The sequence below is a fragment of the Rutilus rutilus genome (assembly GCF_951802725.1).
Source record: "Rutilus rutilus genome assembly, chromosome: 1".
Taxonomy (NCBI): domain Eukaryota; kingdom Metazoa; phylum Chordata; class Actinopteri; order Cypriniformes; family Leuciscidae; genus Rutilus; species Rutilus rutilus.
Window position 1 is genome coordinate 72,587,414 of NC_140209.1, and position 26,438 is coordinate 72,613,851.

Below are 26,438 nucleotides of genomic sequence, written 5' to 3' on the forward strand. Positions count from 1 at the left end.
TGGCATCTTCTCTTAAGAAAAGACTAATGACAACAACATCAGTCTCTAAAATGCCACATGGTGGGTCTCCTACTCATGTCTCTGAATATGATGACATATTGTCATCCTGCAGGACCATCTACCCAAGATACTGGCCTGATGATTACGATATTCTGTATGGTGAAGCAGAGGTGGTTTCGATGTGCACCTCCCTGAAAGACCTGCAATTAATGGTTTCAGGGAGTACAAGGAGAGTGGTGGAAAAGCAGTCCCAGAGGATTTGAAGCCACTTGTCACTGCACTGGAATCAGTTGCTGTGTCCACTGCAGAATGTGAGAGAGGATTTAGTTCTATGAACACCACCCTTACTCCACTTAGGAGCTCTCTTGGGATTGGTAGACTGAGCATTATCCTTTTCCTGAGCCGCAATGGGCCACCATTGGCACAGTTCGAGCCCATGAGCTATGTGAAGTTGTGGCTGCTGAGAGGATGATGGAGTGCTGACCACTTAGCCTGTAGGAAGAGAGAGAAGGGGAACGTGAAGGAGGAAAAGGCCATCTGGTCACTCTTTTAATTGGTAATTCTAAGTAAAACCGTCTTTTTTTTAACAAAGTAAATGGAAAGTAAAATGTGAATTTAAATAGCATATGTCTTTCTGTTATTCTTTAGATAGCTGGTTGCTGTAGCCTGTGGTGGTGACAACCTGCTTGGATGAAAGAGAACTTGGGGCTGTTCTCAATGTTCATATTGGACAGATTCCTCAAATTGTTATTTCAGATATTTTCTTTTTGTGGACATTTTAAGCTTTTGTTCTATTACCCTGTCTCATACTTTTAAATTAGATGCATGTTGCATCATTCATCTTCTGTAGTTTGCAATATCTAGTGTTGCTTGCAAATGTTGAATAGTTTCAATACACTGAGAACTTCTTGTCTCATTCCCTCTGCCTTACAACTGGATTCACCTTTGCATGTTTAATAACATTAACATATCATTTTACCATATTATAAATATCTACGTTTGAGCAGATATCCACCGTATTTAACAGTAAATACTGGTCTAAACATAGTAAACACTCATACTAGCCTACTTTTATATCGTGCTGTTTTATTATCGAACATATAAAAACATCCTCTTGTCGTACATATACATTTAGCATTAAGCTTCATGTTTTTACTCATATCACATTTCATAACGTACATTTTAGTCTGGCACCAGTTTAACTAGTAGCTACAATGTAGTTTATGCAACAATAACATGCTACTATTATGAGTGTCTTACCTTAAAAAATTTTCTCATAAATACTCAAATCGTACTTCTATACAAATACTTCTTATTCTTCTGAGGTAAATCCAAGGTAAACAGCACAGCACATTGAGCACAAACAGTCTTCCAAACTCGAGGAAAAACAGGAATACGGTACTTGTTTTTGAGGTAATGAGTCCGTTAACAGCACGTGGATCATTTGCATGAGCGTGGTCACATTAGAGTTAATTAGCTCGGACTGGAGAAACTGTACATTACTTTCATACGATTACTTAAACAGAATTTTTTTTTTTTTTTATGGGTTACATCATTTAAAAATGGAGACTTCAAGCTTTGTAAAGACACATCATGCCACAGTGACAAGCATTCGCGGAGTTACAGATCATTTTCTGTTGCATTTCAGAATGAACTTCACTTTGAGAGAGACAGGATACACATCATGTTTATTTATATTTTATTTTACGAAAAACACAACGTTTTGTTTTTATTATTTGCAATAGCCGACCCCAGGGGGTTAAATGAAACATAAAATAAATAATTTATATAATTTAGTTATTATAGATTATAAAGGTTTTTAAACATCTGAAAGGTCATCTAAAGCCAGATCACCTCTATTTTTTATATATATATATTTTTTTTTTCAAAATAGAGTCAGCCCAGTGAATTTTGCCCATTTCCACCACTGGATACAGTGCTATGCATACGTTTAGACACCCATACTTAAGTTGACTAAAAAGAGGAATAAAAAATCATCTTTTGGAAACTGAACTTAATGCCTTAATTTAAAAAAATAGGAAAAATCCAACCTTTAAAGACACCAATTTTCTTTGTGAATGAATAATGTATCGTAAATAAATAAATGTTCTTCCTTAAAATACAGGGTGCATAAATTTGGACACCCCTATGTTAAATTCCCAAAGAGGCAGGCAGATTTTTATTTTTAAAGGCCAGTTACTTCATGGATCCAGGATACTATGCATCCTGATAAAGTTCCCTTGGCCTTTGGAATTAAAATAGCCCCACATCATCACATAGCATTCACCATACATAGAGATTGGCATGGTTTTATTTCAGTTAGCCTAATAGCTAGTTTGATTTGCATTGAGAGATGATCTTATGGAAAGTACCCCATGCCAATCTCTAGGTATGGTGAAGGCTATGTGATGATGTGGGGCTATTTAATTCCAAAGGCCAAGGGAACTTTATCAGGATGCATAGTATCCTAAAAAAAAAAAAAAAAAAAAATACTTAAAAATAAAAATCTGCCTGCCTCTATGGGAATTTAACATAGGGGTGTCCAAACTTATGCACCCTGTATTTTAAGGAAGAACATTTATTTATTTACGATACATTATTCATTCACAAAGAAAATTGGTGTTCTTAAAGGTTGGATTTTTCCTAATTTTTTAAATTAAGGCATTAAGTTCAATTTCCAAAAGATGATTTTTTATTCCTCTTTTTAGTCAACTTTAGCATGGGTGTCTAAACTTATGCATAGCACTGTATATGTGGTATAGTATCCCGCTCTAGTGCAGTAGGTGTCGGTGTGCAACTGTTCCAAACCCTCCTGTGAAACACACGAAGAAGAGGAAAACGAAAGTAAAAGCATCTGGGCCTCGTTTATCACCGCTGCGTCGCACAGAACAGGCCCTGAGAGAGGCGGACGACACTTCCGACGCATAAGTTGTGATTTATAAAAACAAACTTGACGGGAAAATGTGCGCACCTGCACGCAAACTGTGACCTATGTGTACGAACGTTTTGGAGACGGAGTTTGGCGAACCGATGGTGAGCTGGAGTTAAATGTCGTTTTGGTCGCTTTTAGACAGAGCATTTTAAAGGGGTGGTATAATGCCCTTTTCAACAAGATATAAAATAAGTCTCTGATGTCCCCAGAGTGTGTATGTAAAGTTTTAGCTCAAAATACCCCACAGATATTTTTATATAGCATGTTAAAGTTGTCACTTTTTGAGGGTGAGCAAAAACGCCTCGTTTTGTGTGTCCCTTTAAATGCAAATGAGCTGCTGCTCCCGGCACAGGGGGCGGAGCTTCAACAGCTTGTGTTTTTTTACCTCACACACACATGCACTGAAAATTTCTAAAACTTTCAGCCTTTTATGTTCAAACCGGAGTCAGAAAGATGGAGAGACTCAAGAAGAAGTGACAACATGTACACAACATTTCTGAATATTAGTTGATGAATTTATGTAGCTTATGTGTAATTATATTCTAGTCATTGATTAGCATATTCTGTCTTGATAATCTATAAATAGTGTTCCCGAGGGCGGGGGTTTATGTAAATATTGGGGTTAGTGATGTCACTAACCCGGGAAGAAGCTCATTGTAGTTTCTACCAGCCGTTTGTTGTAGTCCTTAAAGCTGCATTCAGTAACTTCGGGATTTCTTCGCTGTATTCTCGCTTTTTGCTCGCAGGTTTCTCTCTAGAGCTCCCCCACAGCTTCGGAATAGATATTTAACAACACTGTTGTAAAAACTCGTTGGCGATTCTCAGACACCAGAGGCTAGCAGATCAAGGACATCAAAGCAGATGGGATATTCTTTAAAACGTCTTCTTCATTCGGGCTGATTACATAGTTTTATGTTGTTTTGAATGGTTCTGTTTAAAAGTAGAGATTTCTGTAGATAATAGATATATATATATATATATATATATTTTTTTTTTAAGGTGTGTGAGGCGAGTAGGCTACCTTATACGCTGAGTTTCGGTTCATGGATGATAGCTTAAGCTCCAGTTCAGGCGCTGGCGCCTCGGTGTCGTGATTATCTATTGTCTGCTATATTTACTTTTTATTTATTAAATCTAGGAGATTGGATAATGAAACACTGATTAAAATTAAGATACAATTAATACAAAACGAAATTCGCTTTAAAGAAAGGCTTTGTGCTTTCTGTTTGAGGTCTCTGTGAAAGTTTTAAAGCAGTCTTATAGCCTGGATTGATGGCTCGCAATATCGCAATATATATCGTTGGGAAAAGAATAAATTTTTTCCCAATATCGTGCAGCCCTAATTTAAAGTGTGATGTCTGTGCTTGGAGGCTTTCAAATATTCATGTTAACAGACATTAGCGCTCTAAAGTTCTCTGAAGTGTGGCTGAAAAAGCCAAGTAAAACTTTAAATAACCATTGAATTAAAATGTTATTCTTATCTGTGAAATAAGCATGTAACCCGTTTCAACTCCACCACTCAAAGAATTGTTAAATTGTTTGCCAAATGTGTTGCTTCATACCCCTCTGACACTGGGTAGTTGCGCCCCTGGTCTCACTCATCCTTGCAAAGCTGCATTTTAATGGAATTGAAGTCTGGACTTTATTGGGCCATTCCCAAACTTTAATTTTCAAATTTTCTGACCATTTTCAGATCATAAATTTTCAGAGTTGTAAAATTTTAGTTAATTGCAATCTTGAAAGGGATGTTGATGTCTAACATATGTTGTATTACATATTTATTAAATGTTTAATTTAGTTTTTCCACTGCAATAGTATATAAACTGATAAAGTTTATAGACTGATTTATCCAGCAAGAGTCTCCTTTCCTGCCAGACCTGTTTTCTCTATTGTGTTTTAAATAAGTCAGATCACTTGATTCTCACCTTTCGGAGCCCAGACGTTGAATCGTTAGGTTGATTGACTTTCACCTATTGTCTTTAATGGCTCTGGGATGGCTCTTGGAATTGGAGTTCCTGGCCAGTATCAGCATGTGAATAGTTATGCTGATTCAATTGGACTCAGAGTAGGGTGTGTTCCCACTTCATTTGCATGCTTTATTCAGAGTTCCCGCCTCTATGTAATCCCTCCCCCTTGGAATGTATATAGCTACAATGTATAATGTTTTAGTTAGATTATGTTGGATTCCTGCAGCCACGTACAGCGGAGTTCTCAATAAAGAATAACTTCTGTTGAACGTGATCCCCAACGTCTCCTGGTCTCTGCTTCGATGAAAGAAAACTTTACAACAGATGGTGCCCTGTGACCCGGATGGAGACAAAGGAAACTCAAAGAATTTCAAGCTCAAAGAACTGAATCTTGAAACTTCAAGCTCAACAAAAGATCTGACAAAGATTGCCAGACTGAATCTTTCCAGCTTCCTCCAGATTGAAAACTTCAACCTCCAAAAAGACTTCAAGCTCAAAGATCTCAACAAAGCTGACTGAGTTCCAGACTGAATCTTGAAACTTCAAGCTCAAAGATCTCAACAAAGCTGACTGAGTTCCAGACTGAATCTTGAAACTTCAAGCTCAAAGATCTCAACAAAGCTGACTGAGTTCCAGGCGAAATTTTTCTGTACAACCAACGATTTGGTGAGTTTCACTCCATTCAAAGAACCAATGCAGACCAGTACAAATGTGTTTTTTCCTCTGCGCCGTTCAGAGAAGAAGTTAACAAACAGCTGTAGAGTTTGGTTAACTAAAGATAAGCCTCTAAAAAAGTTTTTCTTTTAGAGATGAAATTTATCCTCTGTTGTTGGCAGGGAAGATTAACAGTTACATGTTAATATTGTGTGTATGCTTTTGCTAGAGAAGTTAGTATCAAGTGCTAATAGTTGGCATCCTTTGCTTTAGGCAGAGAAGAATTAGCTTTACATGCTAGTTATTTCTGTTGATCCTCTGTTCTTGTCAGCAGGGAAGTTAAGTGTGGTAATTTGGAAAGTTAACAATAGTTAAGCTGTGTTAACAATATTGTACCCTCTGTAAGACAGTAGAGAGAAGTTTTAGTGTTTTGTGATTGTGAAGTAACAAAGGAAGTCACAAAATGGTTAGAAGGAATGCTAGGCTGATACCCACGACAGAGAAAGGTGGATTAGCAAGCCCGTTATGGAAAGACAATGAGTTTAAGTCTTTGTTATCAGAGCACATGGACTCAATCGTGACTGAGGAAGTCAGAATGAATTTAACAAAGAAATTTGACATTGATGCAGACAAAGTGTGGTCAATTGAAGATTGTAAGAAGGTACTTGGAGAAAGTATTCGCAAGAACAATGTGAAAGCCATTATTTGTTGTCACAGAGAATTTGGTTTAACCCTAGCTACAGAACAGTCCAAGCGCAACTCAGAGCTAGAGAAACAGATCAAAGAGCTCCGTGCTAGATTATCTTCTGTGACTAAGAAAGTAAACCGCAACAAAGATGCAGAAAAAACTGATGTGGTAGAAGTTAGTCAGCCTGATAACAATTATCCTGACTTAAAAGCTTTCTTTGAAACAGATGTAGCCATCCAATCAGTAACTGATGAGCCTGTAGATTCAGTGCAGGTTTGTGGGGCTAGGAGAAGATCTCAGGGAACTGAAAGTGTTACTCACAACTCTTCTGTTGTCCAAATACAAACTGTTGTCAAAACATCTTTAGGTCCTAAAGATATTGAGAGAATTGCTGAAAGTTTGCCATCAGTGCAAAGAAATTTTTCTGAGTTTAGGAGAGCATTGTTCAGTAAAATGCATCTTTACGACATGTCGTTGCCGGAAGTTACACAGCTGATGTCACAAATTCTAACTGAATCTGAATTCAACAATTTTGAGTCTGTTGTTACTTCCGAACTGCAACATGTCAGTAAAGGCGATTTGAGAGAAGGTGTTTTGAAAATTTTAAAGAACATTGTTGGACCGAACGTGGACTGGTCAAAAATTACCAGTTGTGTACAGAAGAAGCGTGAAACTGTTTGTGAGTACACAGAACGATTCTGTCAGACCGCTGCCGTTTACAGCGGAATTGCCGACACTCCAGAGAAGGTGTTAGGTCATAATGGTCCTCTAGTTCGCGCATGGTCCGATGGTCTTTTGTCAGAACATTGAAATGCATTGCCTTTCTTAGATCTTACATGGTCAAATAGAACCCTGCAAAACAACTTGGACAAGTTAGCTACTTGGGAAAGAGACTCTGATGTCAAGGCAAGAGTAAAAATTGCAGCAGCATCCTTTAAGGTCAATTCAGAGAAACAGAAACGCAAATTTCCTAGAGAAGCCAGTTGTTCTTACTGTGGCAAGCACGGACATTTTGGAAAAGAATGTAGGAAAAACAAAAATAACTTTAAAGAAGTTAACAAGGTTAATCAGCTTCTGCTTAGCCTGCTTGATATTCTGAAGCAGCCCCTCCCCTCCTCGTTAAACTCGTGGGGCAACTTGATACAGTGTTAACCATTTAGGCTGTGAGTGCTTAATTTCCCCAGTAACTCACAACAAAGATGAAAGACTTATTTTTGTTTAATAGAACAAAAGGAAAGTGACTGTCTCAGCCTTTGTTTGGGGCACATTAAGTAAGTAAGGACATTTACTCACAGCCTTAAATGTTATACCACAGAAACATTACAATCAGACACCATCCTCTGTTATGATGCCTACTAGGACTGATGTTTCACTGGAGAATGGAAATGTGCCAATTTTCTCACACACTGTACAGTGTGTACACAACACAGGGACAGAATAGGACACGGACAAGTGAGGTGCCCTGGGAAGAACCGAACGCAACAGGCTTCGGGGGTGAACCCAGGGTGAAGACACTACCTCATAGGCCTTTCCCCATTTAGTCCATCCTTACCTCACTGGTCCATAGGTGTCGAATCAATTAAGATTAGGAAAAGAAAAAACACTATATGATCACAATGTTTTCTGTAATATAGTTATATGTAAAAACTATATGGTCACCAGAAGTTTACTTTGATAAGTTTTAGACGTAAAACCACTATACGATCAAATGACTTATGGAAGAATGAAGTCTATGCATGAATACTGCTGGTCTGCCGTTTCTTTGTTTTCTTGTGTTACAGGTATGTGTTGATGTCTTCGCAAGCGGAAACCTGGTGTAAATCATCACCTCAGATATCCATGAACAAGCCTCATGAGGGACGAGTCATCAGAGCAACACAGAATAAGTTATACGTAGTGGTGCACGATATATCGGCCGCCGATATAATATCGGCCGATATGGTCATTTTTTTACACATCGGTATCGTTCCGATGTCAAAATATGGCCGATGTGAACAGGCCGATATTTAATGTGTGAAGCTGAAGAGGTTGATGTGAGAGAAATACACATTTCATACAGATGACATAAGCAGAGAACAGTCTGTTTTCTTTCATTTTGAATTGTTCTGTTTAAAAATAGAAGTTTCAAGCTTTCTATATATGTCTCAGGTCTGTGAGGCAGGTAGGTTTCGGTTCATTTATGAGACGCGCTCCAGGTTCACGCGCTGTCGCCTCTGTCCTGATTAAATATTTTCTAGTATATTTACTTTTTATTTATTAAATCCAATTCAATTCGTTGATGAAACATTGATCAAAATTAAGATACAATTAGGTTTCGGTTCATTTATGAGACGCGCTCCAGGTTCACGCGCCGTCGCCTCTGTCCTGATTAAATATTTTCTAGTATATATACTTTTTATTTATTAAATCCAATGCAATTCGTTGATGAAACATTGATCAAAATTAAGATACAATTAATACAAAACGAAATTAAATTTAAAGACAGGCTTTGTGCTTTCTGCTTGAGGTCTCTGTGAAAGTTTTAAAGCAGTTTTTAAGTGCCGAGAGCGCTCACGTCCGTAACATTGTTAATGCAGTCCAGTGCGACTTATGTTTTTTTCCTCCTCATGACACATTTTTGACTGATCGTTTTTTGACTCGTAGATATTTGAATATATTGCTTGATATATGATGATACCCATTCGAATTTGATTTTTCTCAAAAGTGACAGCGCGTGTGATTTGTGGATTCTGATAAGCGCGAGTGGAGAAACAGGCGTTTATTTATTCATTCTCAGTGTTGAGAAACGTAGCCTTCATGTGTTATTGTGTTAATAATAACTAAAGTAGCCTACCTAATTATGTTACATATTTAGTTTGTATGAAAACTATCGCGTTCGTTACTTATGGATTAAAAAAGTAGGCTACCGGTGCTGCGCGAGCTCTCTCTCACAAACACGGACGCGCGCACATAGAGAGAGAAGATAATTGTAAAATGAAAACGGGCTAAGCAGAAAGCACTATTTTTCATGTGTTATTGTGTTAATAATAACTAAAGTAGCCTACCTAATTATGTTACATATTTAGTTTGTATGAAAACTATCGCGTTCGTTACTTATGGATTAAAAAAGTAGGCTGCCGGTGCTGCGCGAGCTCTCTCTCACAAACACGGACGCGCGCACATAGAGAGAGAAGATAATTGTAAAATGAAAACGGGCTAAGTTTAAATTTTGTTCTTGCTTGTTTGATTTTTTCTGTCAAAATGTCAGAAAGCATTTTGTATTATCCATCCGTGTTTTTAAAATTCGTTAAATGACGGACGTTTTACTGTTAACACAGCCCATATGTCGGATTCGTCTTATAGCCTACTTGTTATTATTTTTAGAATAAGTGATTCGTTATGCTATTATTGGACTCCTGTCTATTCATTGTCAACTGTTTTCTATAAATATGTTTGTATTGGCTAACATTTATTCAGCTGCGTGTCCTGTTTAAAATGTGCAATGTTCAAACGCAAAGACAGTCACAAGAAGCCCTTTTCCCTGTGGTATTTTTTAGAATAATATTTGGATATTGGAATAATAAATGAAGTAGCCTATCTTAATTGTACACATGTTCCTGTTTTTTTTGTTTTTTTTTTTACTGTTTTCTAAGGGTTTCTTAATTTTAGACAAGTTGACCAGCACACATTATATGCAATGCAATGTGTGTATGTGTGACATATTTTGCACACAGGTAAAGGTGCCCAATATCAGTCATTTCTAAAGTAAAAAAAATGTGTTTTGGAAAATAGCTCTTTATTTGATAATCATTCAAATTTGTTTTCTATACAGAGATATCGACATCGGTAAATATCGGTATCGGCCATAACAGCAATATTAATATCGGTTATCGGTATCGGCCACAATTTTCACATCGTGCATCCCTAGTTATACGTGCCTGTAACTTACACAAGTTACAAGAATAAACTTGCTATGTGCCTTTAACTTACACCAGTTACAAGAATTAACTTTTAAGTGTCTAAATGTGTATTTTTGTGAGAGTTATTAGAACTCTCAAAGGGGGAAGTGTTGTATTACATATTTATTAAATGTTTAATTTAGTTTTTCCACTGCAATAGTATATAAACTGATAAAGTTTATAGACTGATTTATCCAACAAGAGTCGACTTTCCTGCCAGACCTGTTTTCTCTATTGTGTTTTAAATAAGTCAGATCACTTGATTCTCACCTTTCGGAGCCAAGACGTTGAATCGTTAGGTTGATTGACTTTCACCTATTGTCTTTAATGGCTTTGGGATGGCTCTTGGAATTGGAGTTCCTGGCCAGTATCAGCATGTGAATAGTTATGCTGATTCAATTGGACTCAGAGTAGGGTGTGTTCCCACTTCATTTGCATGCTTTATTCAGAGTTGCCGCCTCTATGTAATCCCTCCCCCTTGGAATGTATATAGCTACAATGTATAATGTTTTAGTTAGATTATGTTGGATTCCTGCAGCCACGTACAGCGGAGTTCTCAATAAAGAATAACTTCTGTTGAACGTGATCCCCAACGTCTCCTGGTCTCTGCTTCGATGAAAGAAAACTTTACAACACATATTAAAGGGATAGTTCACCCAAAAATGAAAATTCTGTGATCATTTACTCTCCCTCAAGTTGCTCCAAACCTGTATGACTTTCTTTCTTCTGCTGAACACAAAAGAAGATATTTTAAAAAAGGTTGGTAATTAAACAGTTGCTGGTCCCCATTGACTTCCATAGTATTTTTTTTTCCTACTATGGAAGTCAATGGGGTCCATCAGTCATTTGGTTACCGACTTTCTTCAAAATATCTTCTTTTGTGTTCAGCAGAAGAAAGAAAGTCATACATGTTTGGAACAACTTGAGGAAGACTAAATGATGACAGCATTTTCATTTTTGGGTGAACTATCCCTTTAAAGTTCACTGAGCCTTTTGTTTGCCTCCATATTCAATTGTCAGTTTTTGCAACTGACTTTCAATACATTTGTATGAAGAATAAAATTAAATTCAGTTTAAGGATTTATATTGTTCAGGTTTAACTGATTAATCAGCTGAATATTTTCCTCTCTGTTCTAGACTCTCTAACTGCAGTGTGACAGAAGAAGGTTATAAAGCTCTGGCTTCAGCTCTGAGATCAAACCCTTCACACCTGATAGAGCTGGATCTCACAGGAAATGATCCTGGACAATCAGGAGTGAAGGAGCTCAATGATTTACTGCAGGATCCAGACTGTCAACTGAAGACACTGAGGTGAGACGGAATCAAATAATTAACTAAATTAGCTATATGCAGGCTAAATATTCATCACTTATATAATATTTTAGTTATATAAAAAGCTGTACAATTTGTTGCATCAAAATGATCAAGATCAGATCAGATGCTTCAGGTTCTGTCATGATGAAGATAAACGTCAACACAGTTTAGTTGTGATACGAGCTACAGGTCAAATAGACATTATGGGTCAGTATATGTGTGCTGACATTCAGGAGTATACCTTAATAATTAACTATAATAGTTTTCCATCAAGCCCAGATTCACTGCATCTCTCTACACCAGGTCTATGAGTCTCCAGATGTTCACAAACAAGCAGTTTTACAAGATTTAAAAAAGAATGGCTTTTAAATTGTTTGGATTTATTTACAACACAACATAATTCAAAGATTCACAACAAATGCCAAAAAAGCACTTATTGAAAACAATGATCCAAAGACAAAGACCTTTGTGCCATTCCTAAAAACATTGTACATACCTTTCATTTCCAAGGTGTTTGATTTTCACTTTATCATGTTCATGTACAGAGACTCGTGTGAGTGTTGAAGTCGGCAGGACTCAGTGGAATCTGGGCCCTGAAAAAAAAAAGTGAACATACTGATATCAAGAGAAAGGCCTGCACGATTTTGGAAATAAATATTAGATTTTTCTGGTTAAAATTGCTTTTTAAAATTCACAGAATACACACACACACACACACACACACAAATGTTTCCAACAATATATAATATAATGAACACCAGGTTTGTTGTGCCTTGTAGGCATAAGCTATGCGCAGTCCTGGATAAAATAATAATAACAATAACCTATAGCAGTATAAATCTTCCAAAAGATTTCAGTAACAATTAAGCTAGAGAAAAATATATTGATTATCATGTTACTTCAAATGTTTCCATTCGTTATGATGATATGAAATGAGATAATAGTAAAAACATGAAGCCGCTTGGTGCGTTTTGCTTTTCAAATGCAATCGCGATCCAAAATATGATACATTCAAACGCGATTGCGCTGCAAAATATGATACATTCAAACGCGATCGCGCTGCAAAATATGATACATTCAAACGCAATCTCGATCCAAAATATGATACATTCAAACGCGATCGTGCTCAAATATAAAACATTATGGTTAGGCCTACCATATACATATCTACGTTTGAGCAGATATCCACAAACACAGTAACAGTAAACACGGGTCTAAATATTATAATATTCCCCATATATCTAGCAACAGTTCAACTGCAATGTGACATTTATGCGACAATAACAAACTAATATGTAAGAATTTCTTACCTTACATCTTTCTTGTCTTCAAATCGCGTTCTTCTTCTTCTGATGTAAATCCAATGTAAGCTCAGGCGCGTCTTTCAAACTCGACGAAAAGTGAAGTGAAGTGTTTTGGTGTTTTGTTGTTGAGGTAATGAGTGAGTTCGCGTTCCATGTGGAGATTTGCATGTCAATCTCTTTTGCGCAAATGGGCGTGGCCAAATTAAATATAATGAGCAAGCGTTTGAGAAGCTGGACATCTTGTTTGTTTTATACAAATTACTTAAACAGAGAATATTTGTTTTCGTTTTAAATCCGATCATTTAAAAGTACACACTTAAATGTTTATAAAGGTATATGGCTCATAAATGTGTGTCAAGTATTCGCTGAGTTTTGTTTCAGTTTATAGACGTGCTCAAGAAAAAAAAGTTCACCGCGACGGAGAGGCAGAACGCACACCCTGTTTATTTTCTTTATTTTACAATAGCACAATGTTTTGATTTGATTGTAAGTGGACACATACAAAAGTAGAAATATCACAGATTCTTTTTTTATATTTCTTTTTTCTGTATGACCATAAATGACGGAGTAATTTAAGTTTATAGTTCCACAATGTGGAGAAAATCCAGCAAAACGCGCCCGCACGTTTGTCGACCTCAGAGGGTTAAACTTGATTTTTATTACCACCCATTATTTTATTTTTTTTGGACTCAGAGGGTTAAATGTTTAAAGAAAAATTTGATATCTAAATAATTAACTTAAGCTTGTCTTTAAAACAATAATTACGTTTTTTATTGTATCAATCATTTTTTGTAATGCAGTGGACATTTAGTTGATACCTGAATTGCCTCTTCTGCAGGTTTGTGAGTCCTGCTGCTGAGGAAGCCTGTCAGAATGTGAATAGAGTTGTGGGTATAAACCCGTTACTCCAGAGAGAGCTGAATCTGAGTGAACATTATCTAGGAGACACACGAGTGAATCAGATCGCTGCTCTACTGCAGGATAAACACTAGGCTTGTTCGACTTGAACCGGCGCTGCACAGACCGATCGGTGAATGACATCAAAGTACCGCGAGAGCGAATAGAAAGTAGACGGCTCCTTATGCTTTTGATGTCATAAACCGATCGGTTCAAGTCGAACAAGCCTACTGTCAACTCAACATGACGTGAGTATTGCTAATTTATTTATTATATTACTTTTAAGCATTTTTTCCCTCAATCACACAAAGCCAGAACAATTTAAAGTAATACAATTAAACAGTCAATTAAAATATTAAGCTGCAACCCCACTTTTGAAAAATCCCCAGAATGTCACATGATTATGGCACTTTTTCATGTGTTCCCTATATGGACTAAAGCTGCGTCCGAAATCGCGTACTATGGGAGTAGGTACTACATTTAAATTAGAACGTACTTCGCGACCGTTAAAAAAGTACGCTCTCTATAGTATGAATACGGGTAGTATGAATGGAGTCCGGACGTACTACATGCGCAATGTTGGTATTGTCACGTAACATGCGCGGTCAAATCAGCACGAAAAGTTAAAGAGCCCATTCCACTGACTGCACCAACTTAGAGCAATGTTTTTAGTTCTTCTTTCCGCTTTCGTCTGCGTTTTTACGTCGTTCGTGCTCATAATTCAGAGGAGTCGTCGGTCAGCTGCTCGCAGATCACGCCTTTGTCGAGAGCTTTTGTGTAATTTCTCAAACAAGTTAAATATCATTTAGCCAATACGTAATTTTACCTCAGAAAAATAAAATAAAATAAAAAACACACACATAAACCTGTGAACAATGACAGATGTTGATTTTTGGTAAGGAAAAAGTAATTTATTTGCTTGTGATATTACCATCAATGAATAAACATGAATGAATCAATAGTATGCGTGTGTGTATCTCCGTTGATTCATTCATGGATGGCAATATCAGAAGCAGTGTGTGTGTGTGTGTATATACAGTATATACATGTAGGGTAACACACTGAGGTCAGATACAATACACACATATACACACACACACATTCATATACATGTGTATACATGAAGACTTCAGATGTAAAAGAAAAAAAAAATATTCTAAAATGAGCATTTTTATCAAGCTTGTATATTTAGGTTCAGTAATTTCACTTTAATGACAATTAATAGGTCCTTTCCATTGTCATTAAAAGTGAAATGACTGAACATAAACATACAAGCTTGATAAAAATGAAAAAAATTTCAGATGGCACTTAGAGGCTTTTACATCTTAAGTATTGATATATGTGTGTGTATATATATATACACACACACACAAACACACATAAGAAATGGATCATATACATATAATACATACATACATATTATATTTATAAATAAGCCAACACAGAAAACAAAAAAACTATAAACACGTTTACAGATTGTGAGCCCTACAACCTACTGCGCCAATTCTTCATCTATATTTTAAAGATGGAGCTGACCTCCGCCCCGACCTCCGACTTTCACGGTAGTCCATCCAGTCACTGATTGCGACCATGGGTGGAAAAAAAGCACATCGAGGTGCTGGTGTTCTAGCTACAAATCTCATATTTGAGTTTAATTTTTTACAAATTATTTACTTTAAATTTGGGTGGGAAAAATTCAAGTGGAAATCCAAAAATTACTATCTTGTACACATGCTTTTAAAGAAACAGATTTTGAATTATTTTAAAGTGATGCCCTACAAATGAGATTGTTAGTAAGAAAGTCCCTTTAGATCTTTTAGAAACCTGTGAAGGTTACCTTACTGAAGCTGCTGACGTTCATTTTCTTCCCTCAAGACGACATTTTAAAACTTTTGCTTTTGGTGGTGCTTTAAGCTCTATTATACTACTTTGTGCCAAAGTTTTGTGATTTTATTTTAAGCTTTGTATTCTGTATCCATTTAAAAGTTAAATAATATATGAAAATAAAGCAAATACATTTTAAAGGTGTCTGGAGTGTGTGGGTATTTCTCTATAGTGTGGCACTGATATTTTTCAGATATACCTGCAATTTGCTTGTTTCAAAAACCATCTGGAATCTGCCACAAAATAAGTGCACACACAACACCCTTTAAAAATATTAATTACTTAATTCCACATATTAAAGCTGCATTATGCAGCTTTGCCGACTTCTTCGCTGTTTTCTCGCTTTTTGCTCGCGGGTTTCTCTATAGAGCTCCCCCTACAGCTTCGGAATAGATATTTGACAACACTGTCGTTAAAACTTGTTGGCTCGTCCTATCTTCTCCCGCTGGTCATGTGCATTTGTTTTCAAAGAACCCGGCGAACGCACGGAGCCATGTCCACTGAGGTATGTATAATACACAGAAGGCTAGCATATAAATGTTTAGATAGTATATGTGTGCAGTGCCGTAAAGCAGTTTGTTACATCGCGAGACCTGATATCACGCGATACTTCCTGATGCTGCGGCCGGCGGCCCGCCGGCCCAAAGTTGCAAGGGTGGTTTTTCGTCTCACAGGCGCTCGAGGGGTGCGAGAAGACCACCATTCAACCCGAAAACAGTCATATAACCATTCCAATGACTCTGAAGCTGTTCGGTTAAGATAAAAAAGTTACTTAGTTCACCTTTAAACACTTTACAACTGACAATCTAACTACTGTAAATCCCTGGGAATTAAGTGTTTTGTAATAAAACTTGCTAAAACAGCATGACAAAATTAACTTACTAACAAATAAATGGAAAGAGAGTGTATAACATTTGTTTTCTTTATTATTATTATTTATTTTTTAGCAATTATTTCTAAAAGCTGAAGGAATCTTTCCTCTCTCTGGCCTCCTGTTCTCGTCTCTCCTCATGCTCTCGTCGCTCTTTCTTTTCTTTCCTCCCTTTCATTAGCCACTCTCCACTCTATAAGAACACAGGTGTGTTCATCAGCCCCCTGCAAAATCAGCACAGAATTTAGCATTAGTGATGAACCATGGTCAATTGACCTATGGCTAAGCCACGCCCCCAAACGCGATGAGCCAATCACAGTGCGCATAGCTAACCCAATGCACTCGGACATTCTCTGCTTCCACGTCCATTGAAATGCATTGCAGTTAGTCAGTTTTCATTCGTTTTTATCAGTTTTTTCTTGTCATTTTAAGTTTAAAATGGTCAAACGGTGTGCATGGAGTACATTCAACATCAACACTAGGTATCTTGAGAGGCTGGGCGACGGTGTGTATTTTTTACCCTTTCCCAAGCCACATCTCAACCGAGATGTGTCTGCTCTGGATTAATTTATGCGGTAATAGACCACAACAACAACTAAACGTGGATAAATTAAACAAGGATGTCTACATCTGTTTTAAGGTAAGTCAACAACGTATTTGAACGTCATCTTTAACATCTCTAATGTAACGTTAGCCTAACGTTAGCTTCTAGCTGCGTTGCAGTTTGACGAGTACAGTTTGACAAAAGCACAATGTTGTGTTTTACACAAATATAAGTAAGCTAAACACTTTGCAGTTTTAATGATGTCCTGTATGAACAAAATGGAGTAACTTAAGTTTTTATGTTTCCACTGTTCGATCGCGATCGCGCCCGCGCCTCTTTCTGACACACACATTCCAGCATTGCAATCTTGACATCGCAGCCTGTTCATTATGCTGCGTTCACACCAAACGCGAATAGAGCGTCAAATTCGTGCGTATCGCGTCTACTTCGACGCTTGAACATTTTGAATGCATTTACGCCTCCAAAGAGAATAGGACGCGCATATAAAGCGAGCGTTTGAAGCGAAATAGCACCAAACTATAACGTTACACACTGACCTGTAACGTTAAATCTTTGTCTGGAGCTGAAGCTTTTCATCAACCTTCTCAAAATAAAATGATTAATATAACCCTCCAATGCATAGTTAAGGCCCTTTTGGTGACTTTGAGATGATATACAGTGCTATGCATAAGTTTAGACACCCATGCTAAAGTTGACTAAAAAGAGGAATAAAAAATCATCTTTTGGAAATTGAACTTAATGCCTTAATTTAAAAAATTTGGAAAAATCCAACCTTTAAGAACACCAATTTTCTTTGTGAATGAATAATGTATCGTAAATAAATAAATGTTCTTCCTTAAAATACAGGGTGCATAAGTTTGGACACCCCTATGTTAAATTCCCATAGAGGCAGGCAGATTTTTATTTTATTGTTTTATTTTTTTTTTCAAACAGAGAAACAGAGTCTCATCCTGACTTCAGCTCTGAAATCAAACCCGTCACACCTGAGAGAGCTGGACCTGAGCAGGAATAAACTAGGAGACTCTGGAGTGAAAAACCTCAGTGATCTACTGATGAACCCACAATCCAAGCTGGAGAAACTACAGTTAGTATCATTATACTGTACAGCAATTACAGTGTGACTGAATTTGTCAGCCGAAGATCAAACTGTCCCGTCATCAGTTCTTCCTCAGCTCCACTCAGCAGAATAAAAGTCCTCCGCTGCTGCAGTTGTACGGAATCTGAACGCGTTTATTGCAACTACTACATTTCATCTTTTTCTCGTCAAACACCCAGACTAATGGCTCGACACGACCCGCACTGGGGAAGAGCCTCGACAGGGCTTTCTTATGAGGCTTTCAGTTCTCAAGTGCCAGGGGGTCCGTGAAATAATTTACTATAACCTACTGTATTTTCCGGACTGTAAACTAAAGTCACGTTTTTATCATGAAACACGTTGTGATTTATTCCAGAGTGACCTAGGCCTTTACAATGCATTTAACTTAGTTCACATAATCTAAATGTTGACTTTCAAAAGTAGGCGCGCCAAGAAGACTATTCGCTGTATTTTGGTTTATATATATACAGTATATACTTTTTTTTTTCATCAATCTCTTTATTAAATTTTGAACATGAAATAAGAACAAACAAAGTTCCCCTTCACATACAAAGAAAAACAACAAAAAAACACATTAACTAATAGCTGTGAGTGACGGTCCAAGAACTACTGCCCAGTCATTTGCAGCAAAAAACGTGGGACACTAAGTTTACTCAGGATTGTCTGGGAAGGTCAACTTCCCAACATATTCAGAAAAAGGAGGTATATATATATACAGTATATATATATATATATATATATATATATATATATATATACGTTTTAACCACAAATGCCCGTCTTGTACCATCTCTGAGATGTGCCACGAATTACATCACGTTGGAAAGGTCACGTGTCACGTCATCAAAAAATGTGTTTTGGGGTTTCATGACCCTTTAAAAATGAAACTAACATAAATATATCAACAATTTCGACCTTTGTATTGTTACAATGTTGGTAGTATATTTAAATGAACAATGTGTAGTATTTCTCCATGTTACCTTTACCTTGATATCCCTGTTTATTTGTCAGCAAAAGTCTGCTGGATGAAGATGAACACGTTAGTTGATCATCATAGATCTGAGTCATTTTCTCTTTCTGTCTTCAGTCTGAGTTATTGCAGTATTACAGAGAAACAGAGTCTCATCCTGACTTCAGCTCTGAAATCAAACCCGTCACACCTGAGAGCGCTGAACCTGAACTGGAATAAACTAGGAGACTCTGGAGTGAAAAACCTCAGTGATCTACTGATGAACCCACAATTCAAGCTGGAGAAACTACAGTTAGTATCATTATACTGTACAGCGATTACAGCGTGACTGAAGTTTATTTATTTGAAGCTTATGTTTCATTGTTTATAGCAGTGCACTTTCTGGGTTTTTTAAACTAAAACACTTTATTCTCAATATCTCACAGTGAGTCTGAGTTCACATTATATTTGTGTAAAATTCTTCACATTCATGATTTGTTTGTAAGATAATCTCTCTTCCTCTGTTTGTGTCTTTCTAGTCTACAGAACTGTGGCATTACAGATGTTTCTTCTCTAACTCAGTCTTTGACTAACTCAAAAGCACTGCAGTTTCTAAAAGAGCTTGAGCTGAGAGGCAATAATATAGGAGACTCACAGCAGCGACTCAGAGACGAGCTACGAGACTCAAACTGTGTCCTGAGGTGAGGAAACATCACTGAGATATTAAAGAGATCTTCATTTACCTCTGATATGTGAACAAACCTTTCAAACATTCGTGAAAGGAAATTATCATTAAGCTTTATTGCAACAAAGGGTTTGTGTGAGAACAAAATGTGAAGTTATTGAAATGTTTAACACAAAGGAGGAAAGAGAACAAAAGCTCACTGTCACAGCTTTATACAATGTCGTAGAAATTTTAAACTGTATATTAAACTAACCATGTTTCTATCATCTAACCTTATTTAACATCTAACATCTGAACAGGATGTACTGTACGAAACCAATGGAAAACTCGTATCTTTGAGTGTGTGCATATGTGTGTAAAAATAACATAGTTTGGGAAATGAAACTAGACAGTCTGTTAGAATCTTGTGATTAACAGATGAAGTCATCATTGCGCAAAACCATGATAATACGAAACGCTTCAAAACAGAGCGCACAAAGCGAGTATGCGCATCGCGGGTGCAGAATGATGTGCTCAAAGCAACATGGAGTCTCAGTGTGCAGCGCTGCGCATTTAAAAGTTCACGCCACGGCACAAAGCGAAGAAACATCGAGCGCACAAATCCTAGTGTATATCTGTCTAACAGTTTATTGATCATTTGTTTCTTCACAGTTTTAAATTACAGTTTTTGTGCGTTTGATGCCGATTCATAGTCCTTGTGATGTGCGTGATCTAACAGGCACACGGTAGCGAGTCGTTTAAAAACAGCAACAAACATAAAATACAAATACACAAAATAAAGTCATTTTATGCAAATCCACAGCCTTTTATCTACAGATCAAGCATTATAATGTGAATATATCATATTGGAGAGAGTTCTACCGTGCATCCGCGCTGTTTGAATACTGAATGGAGAATGATTGACAGCCATTGAAAAATGGTGCGGTCCACAATAGGGGTGTCGCTGAAATCGCTTTACATTAAAATGTTCTTACAGTGAAAATAGGAGTTGACTTGTATTGTAACTGTAATTACATTTTTTCACAATATCAGAAAAATTATCTGACCCCCCCCAAAACTGATATTTCTGTCCCTCTGTGTCAGGTAATACAGACTGCATAGGTCATTTTATGAGGATGACACTGAATGAACGACCGACTTAACGCTAACTCACCCCCTGCAATGCCCAACTTCCTACAATCCAATGGGACATTTTCACATATACAATATACTTGCTTTCATGCCAACTTTAATCACCACTCAAAATTAAAACGCTGTCGTCACTGAAGCACAAACACTGAAACAGCAGCACATCAACTAATAGGGATTCACTGGTTACACGGATAGTATTCAGTACTTTAGATACATTTATCAATACATTTCTTAGAATATTTGTAGATTTCTTAACATGTCCTATACACTTACATGCTTGTTTTTGTTTCTCCCTGCACTGTTTCTCCAGTGTAAATATCAGCTTACAATTATAGGCTATTTTCTTAAATATATGTATGTATAAAATGGTAGACATGAATTAATGTATGAATGTCCTTGTGGTCTTTGTATCACATATCACTTTGTTCTTTAGGCCTACATATAAAATTTAAAAAGTGCTAATGTAAATAATGTTATTTTTATCATTATTTTCTGTATAAAAACATAAGTTGAAAATATTTAGCATAAAGAAACCGAATAGAATAGGTTCATTGGAGACTCTAAAATTGCCCTAGGTGTGAATGGGAGTGTGAGTGGTTGTGTGATGGACTGGCGACCAGTCCAGAGTGTACCCTGCCTCTCCAAAATGTCAGCGAAAACGCCCCTAGCATCTAGTGCCTGGATTTTAACATGAAAACACAAATTTTAATAAAGGATGACATATTTTTTAATTATTTGTTGGCAATATCAGTTATTCATATTTCTTTGCCTAACACATTTTTTTTTTTTTTTTACTTCCGTTTATGTGGTCAGGCTACGCGCCTGCGTCATTACGGTTACCTTAGCAACTAGTATGAATCTCCCAAACAAGCAATTTTGGCTAATAATAATAACCATAAGACGATGTTTTTGGGCTGAATTAATACAACACGTATTGTGCTTTTGCAGTAGCATGTCTGTTAGGAAGTTACTTTATACTATAGTTCTTTTTGAAACCCTACTTACTCACAACCCTAGTGTGCCAACCAGAAGAACTACATATTTAACGGGCTGTCTATCACGTTGTAATCTGCTGCAGCAGGGAATTGTAGTTTTGTTTTTGTAAATTACTAAAACATGTAAATGGATGTCTGGACTATAAAACTGAGACTGCACTCATGGGTATGGGTGGATGTGAAACAGTAGTTTGGTCAAAACAGTTTTTACAATTTTTGGTGATGTCCCCTATTGGTGATCGCACCAAACGGTAGCCCTCATGATGGAAGAGTTCAAGAGCTTTATATAACAGTTGGTTTCATCATTGTAGCCCATTCAGTTGCTGAATTATAAGACTCACAACATGCATCAATGTCAAAGTTCAGAGGTCAATATTTCAAAGCAGGAGCCAGGTACAGCCTTCATATTGCAATGCTGTTACTCGGCTGATCAACACCTTTCCAGTGATGTGTTTGGTTTAATCATAATAATGAAATACGACAAAATAAAAAATTTCACTCTGCCCACTCAGCGCTTGTGTCACGCATGCATTTCAAAGACACATGAAGTGGTCTAATGTATAAATGTTAATTAAAATGTATTTGTTGGACACAGTAGCCAAATTCATTAATGAAATGTTTATTTTGACTTATTTGACTCACAGATGTCACTGTGGGCCTCTTGGAACGTTTCTTTTTCGCAAACCCTAACCTAATAAAAGAGTGTTTCAGAGTGACCTGATTTAATATGAATTAAAATACAGAGGTGAGTTACATTAAAAATCATTACAGATATCCAGTGTCCATCCTCCCATCCCATACTTTTATAGTTCATAATTAAGTGTTTTTATTCTGTGGTCATATGGCTAAGTGGCTACATAGACATTTGTCATCTAATTTACCTTACATATGTCATTTTATTACACTTCCCATTGCAAGAGCAATACAGTAATTAGATTTACTAATTACTTTTGTGTTACTTTGAAATCTCACACCAGCCTATACCACAAGCAGAGCAAGATACCAAATCATGAGGTCTGATTCAAGGTGTTTCACAAAAAAACATATTAAAACCTGGTCCTTGATCAAAAGACACCTCAGCTCTCATGATATCTTTCAAAAGTCCAGTGCTCATGTAACTGAAGTAAAGATACTTTGATTACAATAGTAACTGTAATGTGATTTCTAAGATTATAAATGTAATCCTGTACATTACCTTGTTAAAGAAAGACATCTGTTTGCATCTTAGTAAAAGTAATCTATACACTGTTGGTAATAACAGTGCCATCTGAAGAGGAAGGGGAATCCAGGGACAGCTCCATCCAGGACAAAGTAAAGTCACAAACTGTATGTCATAATGACACGACACATACAATGCTTTATGAGGTCACTGACACACTTTTAAAACCATTTTTATTGAACAAAACTTCACAATGTGATTGGTAGGACTTGCAACAGTTCACATTATTTTTAATTATGGTACGATTACTCAACACATTATGTAATGTAGTTTTACATATATTTAAAACATTTATTTGTTATTTCCCAAATTTGTCAATCTTTATGTAAAAAATCTTTGTGTAGTTGTATAACAGGTTGCCATTTAGAATCATGGTGCTGTATGCAAAGGCATTTCCATTGTTTGACAGATGAAAAGTGTAGGCAAAATATGTGATAAATTAATTAGTGTGTATGATTGATATGTTTCAATAGCCCAACACTGACAGGACATCGTGTGTTATTCATAGGAGAGACAGTATGGTTTCTACAGTATATAGAGAAAAGTTAAGGATCAAAAGCTACAAATGTTTTTTATAAAACTATTCTCTGAATAAATTCCCATTTATATTTTATGTTGTCTTGGATGCTCATATATAATGAAGTGTACAATTCAATAAATAGTGTGTCTGAAAATAAAGAACAAATTCATTCCTCAATGTTTTATTGATGAAAGCACAGTAAACAATGACAAATCATAACTAAACTCGCACAAAACTGACAATAATTGGAGTGTAAAACATGAAAGTATTAATACCCAATATAAAGTGCAAAATGAAATACACCTGAAAGAGGCAATGAAAGGGTCCAGTCGCAAGAAGCGTTCATGTTCACAACAGTAAGAAGAAAGAAAGAAAGAAAGAAAGAAAGAAAGAAAGAAAGAAAGAAAGAAAGAAAGAAAGAAAGAAAGAAAGCACCTTCTTGGGCACCTGATGGGAGCACTAACAAGTGTCCATATCCGCCACCCACTCCAATGGCCACTTCTTTCCACTGTAACACAATAAGGAAATATGCAATTAGATGTTTTGGTTCTGCACATGAACTGTAGACACAAAGACACACATTAAAGCTCCTGTAGCTGTTTTCCAATAGCTGTGTTTTAGTGGGGTTTCATTACATCACAGTAGGCTAATGTTAGTCAACTACAATGCAAGGAAAGCCTTAATTATTATTTTAAGACAAGAAAATCCTATAATCTGTTATGTTTCTGACATGAATCACTGTTTGGTGTGCACAATACTCCAAAGTGTTTTACATTTTTGGTAGGTTTATCTTCACTTGTTTTTTTTTCTTAGTAACTCAAAAATGAGGAAAGTGAAGTCCACATTTTACTGTGAGACAACATATGTGACAAATGAAGATCACAAGCTGACACTAAATATATTGATCCAGTTATTAAGCAAGGCAGTAATGTTGTAACATACAATTTCTGTATCTCTGTATTGTAGATTTATGAGAATGAGGTCCTAAAATGAAAAATGTCACGATTACATTACTTTTGAGAAACTTAATTAAAAATGAACTCCAATGTAACTACAGATAAGCCATCCGCAAGCTAACAGTGGAATTCAAAGTTTTGAGTCTTAAATTGCGTTAGCCTTAAGGCAACAGGTCATGTCTCCTTTGCTTCTCTCTTGAAGCTCCAAATATATATATATATATATATATATATATATATATATATATATATATATACTTCACATAATGCAGGCCGTGTAGTTTGGGCATAACATCTTAATCAAGAAAAAAAAAAGTGTCTTAGTAAGGTGTTGGGCCACCAAGAGCCACCATAACAACTTCTTGGACTGAAGCTGTTATGGTTTTGGACACCGCCGTCATCAAAACACCAAATGAAAGCATATATTTTGGATGAATGGAGCTCCCCAGATTTCAGAGACTTAGAGAATCTATGCCAAAAGAACATGAAACTCTTCTGGTGGCACGTAGTAGCCCAACACCTTATTAAGACACTTTGTGTTGGTTGTAATAATATATTTATGAACTATATAGACAAATCTTACCTTAATCTTACCTAACATATGTCAATAGTCTGTACATGTTCAAATTAATTGGCTATGTGTTACCCATGAGAGGTCGTACATACCAGAGTTTGCATGGCTCCCACTCCACTTGCTTCCATTTTTGGCCCTAAAAATAGTGAGACTTTTTCAGTTTCAAATATTTGCTATGTTTAGCAGTTATACCAATCACCAATACTTTTTCAAGACCATTACACCAATAAAAGAACATTATGTAACCTGTATAGTGTTTTAGTGGTATTTAACCTTGATAACTCTGTATTTGGCAACCCTCTTCACAGGGTAATAATCCTGACTCCCTGTCACTGTATGTCGGCATTCTGAAAGGAAAAAAATGTACATTCACAAAGCTTAACACTACAATAAACAAGCCATTATACAATTATTACAGTGATAAGTGGTTATTAAGCTAGCATGGGTTGTACTTAGTTACAGTTTTCATATTGTAGTTATTATGGAACAGAAGTTGTATTGAACACTGGTAATTTACTGTAATCAACACAAAGTTTAGGGTTGGGCAGTTGTGATAAATATATTGGCAAACAAAGACAAGTTAAATCCATGAATTCAAATGAATCTCTATTGTGCTGCCTGGGAGTTGTTAATCGCTTTCTCATAGCAGACTAACATGTTTTTGACTGTGAAAACCAAAACCCAAAAAATGTATGTTACTTTCTGACTATGTATGCTATTATGTTGCCAGATAATTGCCAGAAGACTGTAGCTATAGGTTATGCAGCTTATACTAATCAATTTTGTGGCATTCAGACCACACTCCTATTCAGAAAGCTGGACAAGCAGTACATCAACACACCTTTCCTTTTATTTGGCCGCACAGTAGTGGGAGCAGGGCAGCCTCCTTCCACACCTTCATCTGTCAAACAAAGTAATAACAACAATTTCGATTAGTTGTTCAGCCCTACTGTTAAATAAACAAATGCACATATGCATTTGGACATCGGCCAAACCTAATAGGCCACAGCCACTTACAAATGCAAATACAGCCTTCATGAAGACTCACAACAATTAATATCAATCCCAATGTATGGATTTACACACAGTACATCAACACACCTTTCCTTTTATTTGGCCGCACAGTAGTGGGAGCAGGACAGCCTCCTTCCACACCTTCATCTGTTAAATACAGGGAAATATGTAAAAAAAATATTTAAGCACAATTTATAATGAAGACTGGGCTTTATTTGTCAAAATTTCTTTCCATGACCAACTAAAACTTTGTTTCAGGAATTGAAGGCAGCACACGGTGAGCAC

General features: G+C 36.6%; 1 protein-coding gene across 1 annotated transcript in view; it reads left to right on the forward strand.

The window, feature by feature from the left end:
* The window catches only part of LOC311305794 (uncharacterized protein), a 1,216,100-nt gene that overhangs the window by 596,348 nt on the left and 593,314 nt on the right, over nucleotides 1–26,438 (forward strand). The window contains exon 37 of the mRNA XM_084433664.1: nucleotides 19,198–19,371. Within this exon, the coding sequence (XP_084289790.1) occupies nucleotides 19,198–19,371 (174 nt within the window). The remainder of the gene's footprint in view (nucleotides 1–19,197; nucleotides 19,372–26,438) is intronic.